At 41.1% G+C, this 12,892-nt stretch overlaps 1 protein-coding gene across 1 annotated transcript; it reads left to right on the forward strand.

Annotated features, from left to right (window-relative positions):
* The first annotated feature begins 852 nt into the window (after nt 1-852).
* On the forward strand, nt 853-1,692 carry LOC147311177 (gamma-crystallin M3-like). Its single transcript, XM_086265863.1, has 3 exons — nt 853-919; nt 1,041-1,283; nt 1,372-1,692. The coding sequence occupies exons 1-3, from the start codon at nt 911-913 to the stop codon at nt 1,642-1,644; spliced, it is 525 nt and encodes a 174-aa protein (XP_086121989.1). The 5' UTR covers nt 853-910; the 3' UTR covers nt 1,645-1,692.
* Nucleotides 1,693-12,892: the final 11,200 nt, after the last annotated feature.

Here is a 12,892-nt window from a genome sequence, read left to right on the forward strand (position 1 = left end):
ATAATGACAAGTGAGCCGAGTCTGGCCCTTTGGCAAATATACGTGATTGATTTTTAGTTTTCTGTTAACACAGAAACTTAACACAAATCCATTGAAGATTCCGATGAAAATCTAAATATTTAATTCCAATACACAGGACCTTATAATGTATTGATGCTACTTTGAAATAAAATGTAATTGATTTGTTATATTTACACCTGCCTTATTCAAACCATAAACTCGTAAGAGGCAGTTTGCTTTGAAGTTTTGGTTTATAGTTTTGATTTTGATTTCTCTCTGTGTTTTTTAATAGCTATAAGTAGTAGAGACACAATTTGTAACAATCTATTAACCACCATATATTATGAAACACTAAAAGGGTAAAGCGTAGACTGAAATAAATAGCTTTTTCTTTCTCAAATCCATAGAAAAACATGTTCTCAGCTTAAACGTTAAAGAAATCCTTTAGGTTAAGGCAGATAAAGGGCTTTCGTTAATGACATCAATGTTTAGTACTGAAAATGTATCCTTTCGTGAGACTATCATGGTCTCACGAAAGGATACTCATTTCTATAAATTAGCCACTTACAAATGACAGGGCCATACAGTGTGGTTTGAAAGGCTAAAAAAGGGACTATTGTCTGTTTCACTGTATTGTAACTCCAAAAAATGCTCATTGTATTGAGTTCCCTATGGAAAAATCCATTCTAAAGTCTTCTAGGGGATCCAGTCACATGGACATGTAACAAATGTCCTGCACTCTATAGGCCTCTATACCATGTTGATGAGTCAGGGCTTTACACAATGGGAGCCAGAGATTCTTTGGGTTCAGCCAGGTATAAAAGTAACAGTTAAAACAGGACCATCATCAGTGTACCACTCACACAGTTTCACGAAGTAGTAACACACTGTGAAGCAACTAACTGGGACCATGGGCAGGGTATGCGTATTCACCTCATTAACTGCTGTCATCATTGGCTGAATTTTGTATTATTTTGAGCGTGGTTGTTGACGTGTGTCTGCTGAATCTAACTCCAAACCAATGTATCCCTGTTTTTCAGATCATCTTCTACGAGGACAGGAACTTCCAGGGTCGCTCCTATGAGTGCATGAGCGACTGCTCTGACATGTCCAACTACCTGAGCAGGTGTCACTCCTGCAGGGTGGAGAGCGGCTGCTTCATGGTCTATGACCGCCCCAACTTCATGGGAAACCAGTATTTCATGAGGAGGGGCGAGTACGCTGACTACATGAGCATGATGGGCATGAGGGACTGCATCAGGTCTTGCCGTATGATCCCCATGGTAGGAAAGCTGTGCTGTGGATATCATTTTCCTCCAGATATTCTAGAAGGGTTTTCTGATTCTTTGTTGTGAACTGTTTCCCCTACAGCACAGAGGCCAGTTCAGGATGAGGATCTATGAGAGGGAGAACTTCGGTGGTCAGATGTACGAGCTGATGGACGACTGCGACAGCATCATGGACCGCTACCGCATGTCCGACTGCATGTCCTGCAACGTGATGGATGGCCACTGGCTGATGTACGAGCAGCCCCACTACAGAGGCAGGATGATGTACATGAGGCCCGGAGAGTACAGGAGCTTCAGGGACATGGGAATGAGCGGGATGAGGTTCATGAGCATGAGGCGCATCATGGACATGTAAAAAAAAAATATATATAGAATGAACAAATAAATAAAACTTTTGACTAAATGTTTGTGTGTTACATTGATTATTATTAATTTTACCATTCTTGTATCATGTCACTAAAGCCATCCGATGATTTTAGTACAGAATAACTACATCTTTGGCATCAGCACTGACACAACTGGATGGACAACCAGGTATAACAGATGGGCTCAACTTAATTAGGTGTTGCATAAAAGAAATCACAACCACGTTTCTGAAAAACTTGGCGTCCTGTGCAAAATGCAGATAAAAACAGAAAACAGTTATTTATATATAAGAGAAGGCCATAATATATTCACAGTACTGTAGAATACAATAAATTGAGAAAATTAATAATTTTCAGAAAACCTTTGGCTCTTTTTAAATTCAATTCAAATAAGTGATACTAAAATACAAATAACTGGAGGAACATTTTTGCAACCAGTAATGTTAATTGGCAACAGGTCGGTAACACGACCATGGGCATAAATGGAGCAACTTATAGAGACAGAGTTTCTCAAAAGTAAAAATGTCTGCTAAAACTGCATCTACACATTGTAGAATACGTTCGGAATGAATGTTAAAAGCAAAACTTTCAATATTTCATCATCTACGGTACATGGAGAATTCCAAAAATATGGATAAATCGATTTCTGCAAGGGACAAGACAGTAGCTGCAAAGGACCCCATTCATTCTTTATAACACTAATTTTCACTCCACCTGAACCATAAATTCTGCTGTACACATATGAAGCAGCTTCACTCTTGATAGGATTTCTACTATGTTAGACTTCTGCCTTACTGCTGTTATTTCGGAAATGAGGGTTTCTACAGGCAAAAGCATGTCACTCATAGTAGCCAACTTTCACAAGGAGAAAGTAGAATGTAAAACTCTTCAAACTGGCACCTAGTCACTGGTTCTGATATGTGGTTCAAAACCAAAACCAGGAGAGTGGAGTAGCAGGTTCAGGGGGCAGTGTTAGTGGAGGTTGAAGGGCAGCTGTAACTCAGATTTTCCATCATGTTTCTCCTATATTAGTAGCTGCCAAGACCTGGAGGACAGAGGAGGGAACAGAGAGCAGATAGAGCGCATGGGCCAGCAGCTGAGCTTGAGAGAGGGAACTGAAAAGCATCCCAGTGTCACTGTTGCTCAAAAAACACTGTGTAAATAAAATGTTCACTGACCAAATTGTGCAAAGTTGGAGCAGGCAGAGGTGCACCTGCAAGAGCTGGACCGGGCCAAGGCCCAGACCAAAGTCTTGGAGAATCTTCTCACTTGGTCTTGCTCTTCGCCAGCATCATCACCGCTCCTCCAAGCTTTCCTTGAGGTCTTCCAGTGAATGGTGGATGCGTGTCGTTGGCCCCCAGAAGAGTGTACCCTGCAGCTGTTCCCACTGCTGCCCAGGGATGCCCAGGCAGTGGTGTTTTTAACCCAGTCCAGTTTATTATCTCTGTGTGGACTGAGGTATTTATAGTCTTCCACAATGACCACATCAACCCCTTGGATAGAAACAGGGGTCACAGATTTCCTGGTCCTCCTGAAACCCACAATCAATGCTTTGGTCTTTGTCACATTGAGCTGCAGATGAGTCTGCTCACACCAGGAGTCCACCACAGACTTTGATCAGTCTCCTCACCCTTAGTGATGCATCCAAACACCACAGCATCATCAGAAAACTTGGCAGAAGAAGATGTCAGGTATCTGTGCAGTGGCTGAAGTCTGTAGTGTAGAGGGTGAACAGGAAAGAGGAGAGGACAGTCCCATGTGAAGCTCCTGTGTTGCTGATCACCTTGTAAGGCACACAATGTTGAAGTCGTTCTGCCAGGTAATCAACAATTAAGGACACAAGAGAAGAATCCACCTACATCGCTGTCACTTATCACCCAGGACAGTCGGACTGATGGAGTTGAATGCACTGGACAAGTTGAGAAACATGACCCTCACAGTGCTGACGGGCTAGTCCAGATAGGTTTGGATATGATTGAGAAGGTAGATTATGGCGTCCTCAGCTCTGAGGCTGCGGTAAGAAAATTGAAGGGGTTCCAGATGTGGTCTGACGTTGGAGTTGGTCAAGGATGAGTCTTTCTAGGGTCCTAAGGACATGGGAAGTCTGTGCCACGGGTCTGCGATACTGGGGGCCACCAGGACATGGTGTTTTGATACAGGAACGAGGCCTGACATCTTCCACAGCACGGGGACCCTCTGAAGACGAAGACTCATCATGAGTCGTGAGAAGTTTATGAAAGACTCCACAAAGGTAGGGGGCACATGCCTTGAGGACACAGGGACTCAACCTGAGTGGAGTCTTCTCATTAGTCTCAAATCTAAGCTGGTTGCTGGAGTGATAGGTGGGGGAGGGGTGTCAAGAATTTCACAGGAGGCTGTGGTGCAATGTGGAGAGAGACGGAGAGTTTGGTGTGGCTGGGTAAATTTACATGGGTAAATTCCCTGGGCAAATAATATGGCCTGATTCCAACGGCACACAGTTCAATGTCCGTCTCAACGTCTCCCTCCTCCTCTTAATAACAATACTACTACTACTACTACTACTAATAATAATAATAATAATAATAATAATAATATTAATAATAATAATAATAATACATTTTAATTAAAAGCTCCTTTCAAGACACCCAAGGACACTTAACAATAGAATAAAACACATACAACAATGATAAAATGAAGAACAATAAAAGCAAAAAAGGACAAGATAAAATAAACAAACAACAGGTTTACAGTGAATATGCAGAACAGATGGGTTTGGAGTTGAGATTTAAACTGGGGGAGAGAACCAGTGTTTCTTATATCTGGGGGTAGAGAGTTCAGAGCTGAGGCTGAGACAGAAAGAAGACACAACAAGTTGGATAGAAGAAAAGGTCGAAGTGAGCAGGCAGAAGAGGTCGTGCTTAACAGGTTAGAAAGTTAAGGAGGAGCAAGGTTATGAAGGGCCTTGAAGGTGAGCAGAAGAAGCTTGTATATTATCAGGGTGTCATGATGCGGCTGTGTGGAGGCAGGAAAGGACCCAATCGCAGACTACACAGAGATGAGAAAGTGAACTCAAAAGGCAGCTTTATTGCTGACACAAGGGGAAAACGGTACAAAACTAAACTGGGAAAATATAAACTAAACACATGGAGAGACACAGAAGGAAATACACAGCCATGGATGAGGGAGATGCTGACATAAATACACAGAAGGATAACGAGGAAATGAGAACACAGAGGGAACGCAGCTGATACGAATTAACAAGACACCACAGGGGAACTACACCGAATGCAGAAACATGAGACATCCACAATGAAACAGGAAACGGGAATGGAAGAGCGGCAGACCAGAGGGAGCAAGGGAACACAAGGGAGAGAGAGTGCATACATGACGGGCTGGGGAAACATAGATAAACATGACGGAGTGAAACACAAGGAGGGGAAAACAGGGCACAAGAACATACCTAAGTACAAAACACAAACACACCGAAGGAGACACAGGGGGCAAAGACACGAGGAGAAATCCAGTAAACAAAACTAAACAGCCTGCATACACTTTTGACTAACAAGGTGGACTCAAACCATAATACAAAATGACAAAACACAAGAAAACTCAAAACGCTGGGTCAAATGACCCAGGATTGTGACACAGAGAGCCGGTGACGTTCCTGGAGAACAGGGGTGATGTGAAGGTAGGAGGTGGTTCTGGTAATAATGCGGGCAGCAGAGTTTTGAACCAGTTGAAGCTTATGGAGGGATTTTTGGGGAAGACCATGCAAGAGAGAAGTACAATAGTCAATGTGGGAGGTAACGAGACTATAAACAAGAATGGATGCAAACTGGGTGGAAAGAGAAGAACATAATCTGTTAATGTTGCGCAGATGTAAATAGGCAGAAAGGGTGAGACTACTGATGTGAGATTTATAGGATAGTGAACTGTCTAGGATGACACCAAGGCTCTTAACCTGAGGTGAAGGGAAAACTGTGGAGTTATAAATAGTGAGTGAGAAATGATTCGTCTGACCTTCACCTCTGCATCCAAGGTGTGTTTTCCTCCAGATTTCAGCCGGTATGTCCGTGGGTCTGGCTCACAAGCCACCAGGATCTGAGCAATTAGCTGATCTCTGAAGTAAATACTGCGTGTGGTGTGTTGCTGCTGCACCACTGTCCCATTCCTGAAATAAAGTAACAGTTCAGTTGCAAAAAGAGCAATAAAAACTCTCACAATCCACATGTTTGAGAGAAAACTATATAAGCAAACTAACACTCTAAATAATAATAAAAGATGAGGAAAAACAAAAAAGTAAGAAAAGGTTAAAGTATGGAGAAAAAGCAGGAACAATTGAAACAGGCGGCTGATGCATTAGTTCACCTGATGCAAGATGTTAGCGGGGGTTGAGGCGCCTGGGAAGGGATCTCAAAATGTCATTGTAGGTGGCAGACAGTTGGTGTTTTAAGCCACCTCTCTGTTGAAAGATGGCTGTTCACAGTGAACATACTCTTTCACTCGCTTTCAAACCGTCTGTCTTCTCTGTCCAGAATGTGAACATTAGCAGCCCCTTATCCATTAGATGTGGATGTACAGCTGAGTCTTGTCATGTTGAGGTGGACCGTCCATTTATGGAGCTGTTGTTTTTGTCCAATAAAGAGATCTGAGCACTCGTCGCTGCACAGATGGTTGGATGTCTCCTGCCTCAGACAGGCAGTGGGGGTGAATGGTGGGGTGTGGTTGGTGGCTCAGCGCTGCAGGGGAGGGATGGAGAAGTGGGTTCAGAGGGCAGCGGAAGGGGAGTCTCTTCGTCACGCCTCATGGTATTTGTCTAGTCTTGTCTCCCCTGTTTAGTAGCCTGCTGGGACCTGGTGGAGAGGGGAGTTGAGCTGGGTCCAGAGATGCTCCCGATGAAAGGAGCGCTGTGAAAATGAAAGAGAAAAGCAAATCTTGTTCTTCATCAGCTCCTGTGCATGCTGATTCTCGTCTTGCTACACTGGGAATTGGGAATCATTAACCATGTGAAACACTGCTCAAGCCTTTTAATTCAGCTGTTTTTTTCTTTTGTTTTATCAGAGATGGGCAGTAACGCGTTACTGTAATCTGATTACGTTTTTCAAGTAACGAGTAAAGTAAGGGATTACTATTGCAAAAAAAGGTAATTAGATTACTGTTACTTTCACGCTGCATTACTGCGATTTTTTTGCGACAGTGTCTCATGACAATGATGTAAGCGAGTGCAATGTTCGTGGCAACAGCTGTGTGCAGATCAAGAATGGATAATATAACGAGTGCGGGCAGTACTGACCTTACTTTGAGTTTGATTCCGTAAAAAGTGACAAAAACATTAACGTCCGCTGCTCACTGCATTGGAAGAAAACTTCTTTTTACAGCGAAAAAACACCTAAACTTCCAAGCAAGCACCGATACGCTACCACGGGAATGTGAAACTGCCAGATCCTTCCACTGACCGCTACGACACACCTTCACCAAGGCAAACCTCCACCTGCCCCACTCCTGCTGTACAGGTGAAAACAGAGCAACAGGACCGCTGAGTCTTTGATTTGATTTATTTTCTGCTGTGTTTCACTTACATCTATTTGAGAGAGTGAGTGTAAACACAAAAAACTATTTTATTTTTATACACTGGTATATGCAGAAAATAGGTTTAAATGTTCAACAGATTTCTTCCAGTCAGAGAGTGTTGCATATAATTTAATGTTTGCTTCATGCATAAAGTTAAAAGATTAAAACTAATCAAACTAGTTTCAAAAAGAGACTTTTTCATTTGATTACATTTATATGATTGGATATATATGATTTATATATATTTATTTATATTTATATTTATATTTATATATATGATTTATTATGCAGAAAAAATAGAATTGGGCTGAAAGATCCATCGCTTTATTCAGGTTGTAAATCATGTTTTTAAAAAGTAACTAAGTAACTAATTACTTTTGAAAATAAGTAATCAGTAAAGTAACAGGATTACTTTGGGGGGGAAGTAATCAGTAATTAGTTACTGATTACTTTTTTCAAGTAACTTGACCAAGACTGTGTTTTATTTATTTATTTTAAATGTGTAGGCTTGTATTTCTGAGCTCACAAACAACTGTTGTTTTCAGAGATACGTGGTCTTCACAGGAGGGTCACTACAAACGTACGGCTTATAGAACAAGCAGACAATTTTTGTCTGCTTGCCTTTTAGTCACCACACACCACTGCATTGCATACTATATGCAAAAAGTGAAGTTGACTTTACAGTACACAAATAAATTTATTTTGTGGTCTTCCTTGTGGTTCCTACACCCTGTTGTTGTCTTTTATGTCATGGTCTGGGGTATGTGGCTGGAGTTTTCCATCAGGCTCGTGAGCCTACCTGGGATCCGCCCCTGGGCAGGGCCACCTCCTCCTCCAGTTCCTCACACCTGCAGCTGATTGCAGGCAATCAAGCCAGATTAATTTAAGCCTCAAGCTGACGTCCATTCACCGCCTGTTTGTCATCAATCCATGTTTGTAGCTGGCTCTCATGTTTCAAGCTCTCTTTGTGATTTACCTTGTTAACTATACTTTCTTGTGGCACAGTTCCTGGATTCACCTTGTCTCAAACCTCTGGCTCAAGTTCTGCTCTCAGACTCAGGATACCAAGCCACCATTTTGGAAATCACTCTGTGCTTCACCTGCCTGCCCTCCTGCCACCACACTCTATCAGGAACCTCCGGATCTCAGGTCAGCCTTTTCACAATACTCAGCTCACCCCGGATTCACGTCACCCTCCTCATCACTCTTTTTCTCCTCCTGTAAGTAAGAATAGTTACATAATATACTTACCAATTTCAGAGCTCCACTCAGCTACTTCCCTAACTCTGTCCTCTCTCTCCCTCAGTGTGAATGCTTACTGCCCTATTCCAGTCTACATCTCAGGCCCATTTCCCCTCACTAGATGCACGTCCCCGTAGCCACATTACCCAGGCCACGCCACATCAAATTCTGCGTTTCACTATTTTTGTCCTTGCCAAGCTTTCAAGTCCAAGGTTAACCAATAAATATATTGTAAAACCACCTGCTGTCTCTGTTCTGGGTTTCTGCACCTAAGTCCAGTTTTGGTACTGACCACTTGGCCCTGTGACATTTTACCTGTTACGTTCTAGATCATAAAAATGTAACAGACTAGACAGACTCTTTAAAAGCCATCCTTCCAAAATTTCATCTACACATCAAATTTGCAATCAGAGGAAAAACACTGGATAAGACACTCAAATAGAAAACTGCCTCATTTAGGTTTCTATGAAGCATTTTGAGAAAATGCTAAATAACAACCAGTCTGTTTACCATTGTTTTTAAGGCAGTGAATGGCCCAAAAATAAAAAGTTCATCAACCTAAAAACGAAATGTTTCCAGTGTAAAAATACCACAATAATAAATATTAAAGGGGGAAACATAAGCTATATGTACAGACAATAGCAACTCAGAGAGCGGAAACACCTGGGTGATAAGAAACAGTTAAAACTAATCAAAGACAATGAGATGAGGTAAGTAAAACTAAAAGCATAAGAGATAAGGACTCAACAAATTAAAACAGGAAGTAGCTAAGGGAACACTGATACACTTGGAACACAGATGAACACTCGATGACAGCTAATCAGATCAATAAATTAAAGGCTCAAGATAATATGCAAGAACATAAAAATCAAGTGAAACAATAAACAATTTAGGATTTAAATAACACACCTAATGATGAAGGAAGTCCAAAAAGCAGTTTTAAAAACTGTCCCATGTCACTTACCACTGTCATTATGAAGTCCCACCTCATCCATAGGAGTATATCTATAGAGTAGAGAGGTTTACAGAAGATGGACCCATGCATCTCATCTTGAGCAGCAGGTGATCTATGAGAGAATCACTGATTATGTGAAAAACAACCTGCATAAGAAGCTGCTGTAGTCTTTTAAATGCTGCTTCCTCCAGAGTGCGTTATCATCGCTACATGGTTTGGTGGCAGAAGAGAAAGCCCTTCAGAGGATTATGAATTCGAATAAGTTGACATTAGTTGACATTAGTGCAAAACAGTAAATATTCATCTCATTCTGTCTTGAAATCATCACAAATTCGGTTTCAAGATCATCAAGAATCCTGGTAATCCTCTGGTTCTTGGCTATTATATGTTAAAACTGCTCTGATATCAACTGGTCAAAATGAAAGGTCACTGATGGAGTACTTGCTGTCAGTTAATGTCTTTACAACCTACTTTTCCTCCAGGAGATGGTGCCGTTCAGTTCTGTGTGCTCCTTTGTCACCTTTGCAACTTCGGTAGGGTCCAGGTATCTCATCATGCTACCAGTAGTGACACTGACTCTAGCCTTATACAAGACTGGGGGGGTAAAATGCAATTAACCTGATTAACAATTCACTAAGCTCTGCCCCAGACTCATTTGTGACTGTAGCAGGATTGCAGGCCCATTCAGAAGACTCACCTCAGTGAAAGCTCTTCTCACTTGGGACACAGCTGCTGAACATGCATTCACCACCCCTAAGGGAGATTCACTTCTGTCCCTGTCCTTGTCTAGCCAGAGTCATGGTCCTGGGTTTTATATGTAGAAGTTGTCCTTTGTGGACCTTTGAATTTCTGCTTATAATTCTAATGTTCTATTTGCTTCTTAGATTATTGTTTAGACTTATTATTACGCCCCTAGCCTCATTATCTTGTGCATATATTCTCTTAGTCCCCCCTTTTCCTTTGTCATGTCATCCCTCTTGGTTGTGTGCTCCCATGTTCCATGATTCCTCCTAGATTACTAGTTATTGAATTCCTGGATTCAGCTCTACCATTGTTTTATATTTTTATGTCTTTTAAAGACTTAAACTTCAAAGTTGTTTTTGAGTTTGCAATTTGTCTCCCGAGTCCTGCATTTGGGTCGTCATCCTGCTTGCCAAGCATCTGCTTCATGACAGCCCCTGTGCCTGCTTGTCTCCCTGTCTCTCCCCTGCAGAATGCAAGTATGATATTATAAATCACTGGCTGTCAAGTTGCCCTTGTAAGTGAGGAGAACCTGGCTGGAGGAGTGCCAAACACAACAAGAATTTTGCAATGGTCCATATTTTCTGTAAAGTTGAATTTCAAGACATTGCACAGACTCTAGAAATGCCTTGTCCCAACACTTATTCTATAACCCAAGCACATGAAAGCACATGTTTTCTCCCAGCTTCCTGAATAGTTGGTATATTCACCAAGGAAATTGAGGCAGTGATCCATTGTTGGATGGACCTGACCTTTGAGGTGGACCCACTAACTGTCTTTTTGTACCAAGTACAGTGGGCACACACCAGCATATTCATCTCTCAACTAGGTATCCGAATAATCTTTCACTAGAGAATTTTCTTGTGGCCCTCTCTTCTGCATGTGTCTCTGCCAGTGTTATTTGTGTCCCAAATGCAGCCTCTTACTTGCCTCCTGTTGGTCTGTTTATACTGTTATCCACCCCTAATATCCTTGGTCACACTTTGCTCTAGATTTTCCCTCTGGTCTAACACACTTCAATGGGAACACATTCATTCTCACCATTATGGAGTATTTTTCTAAGGCAGACCACTTTGTGCATCTTCCTGAATTTCCCACATACCAGCAAACAATAGAAATTATGGCTCATTGTGTTTTCAGATTACACAACATACCATTGGATGTAATTTCTGATCAAGCCCCTAATTCACCTCCCAGGTATAGAGAGACTTCAACACCACACTGGGAGCTAAAGTGAGTTCATCATCGGGCTTTCACTCTCAATACTCTAAAATATACACATAACACTATGACCTCCTATGCTACTGGTTTGTACCTATTTTGGGTTTTTGCAGCCCTGGAGGATGAGATCATTGTCTCCTCTAGAACACCACCTGTGGTGTTGCAGTTCTACCAAGACAGCTAGCCTCTGGCTGGAAATGTATGCCAGACTCAAGCCCAGACTTCAAACGAGGTCAGAAAGGATGGTACATTGTCCTCTTTTTCTTCATATTAGAGCATTTTTATGACCCAGAAGGAACAGCAACTAGAAAATGAACTTGAACTTGGAGACCTTTCAGATACTATGTTGATATGATCCTGTCAAGTTTATCCAAAAAGCATTTTTTTTTTCAGTTCTCTATTGAATTTTAAGTAAAGAAATCTCCAGTGTAGCAGAAAATAATCTAAATTAATATTATAAATTCATGCAGTTTTGCTATTATAATGACCTTGTATGATAACATGATATGAAAATAAAGTTCAAATTCGCCCATAAAAAATTATTCTGACAAAAAAAAAAACATAAGACATGACAGTTTTATAGCATTTAATAGAGATAAAATGTGTTTTCTGATTTAAACAAACGTGGCAGTTTCTTGTACATAAGCTGTTATAAGTGAGGGATAAAACAGCTTCAGTTTTTACAGAATGAAGGCAAAATTGTACACGGCTTCTTTAGTTATGGTAAGGGTATAACAAACATTAAGCCATAGGTAAAAAATCTCTCCTTTATTTTGGAGAAAGCCAAAACTGACTTTTTGGGGGTAAAGTTTGTGGTGTTTTCTTTGTGCCCTTGGCTAAGACTGGGAGAATAATTTAATAAAAAGAAACATCACACATTGTACAGTTAGAGTTAGTGTTAAGGTGGGGTCATCACCTACCCAAAGGTCAAACGATCAAAAACATCAAACAAACACTCTGTAATTAACACTAATCTCACAGTTACATGATATCATACTTGCATTTGTCTAACACAGTCAATATTTTGTTGATGTATTCTTCCTCCTCTTTATCCGTTTGAGGATTTATAACCAAAATACAATATAAACAATTTCTGATGGAGTACGATGTAGTTGTATGTAAATGTATCAGCAACTAATTTAAAATGTCTTGTTGCTACAGTCAATTTATTTTTCATATTCTACAGTGGAAACAAGCATGTTCACCGTGAAAAACAATTCAAACACCCAGTTTTGACAGTTTATGTGTGACACGGGTCATAAACACAATTCTTAACAATTACATGGGCCAACCTATTCACATTTCACAAGCACGGTTGAAAATGCATTCTGTAAAAAGAGAAAAGGCCTTTCTAAAGACTGCTGGTGCCCAGTGTCTATAAAAAAAATGGACCTAACCTTTGCTTTCTGTGGGCCTCACTAGCAAGTTGCTGAGTAATGGGTTCTCTGGTGTAGGGGAGGGGTTTCTTTACGTTTGGTCAGGTATAAAAGAAAAGGGTTAAACCAGGTAGAGAACAGGACAGAACA

The sequence above is a fragment of the Aulonocara sp. 'chitande type north' Nkhata Bay genome, linkage group LG16 (assembly GCF_057382095.1).
Source record: "Aulonocara sp. 'chitande type north' Nkhata Bay isolate Kocher_YH1m ecotype deep benthic linkage group LG16, A_spYH_male_GT1.1, whole genome shotgun sequence".
In the NCBI taxonomy this organism is placed as follows: domain Eukaryota; kingdom Metazoa; phylum Chordata; class Actinopteri; order Cichliformes; family Cichlidae; genus Aulonocara; species Aulonocara sp. 'chitande type north' Nkhata Bay.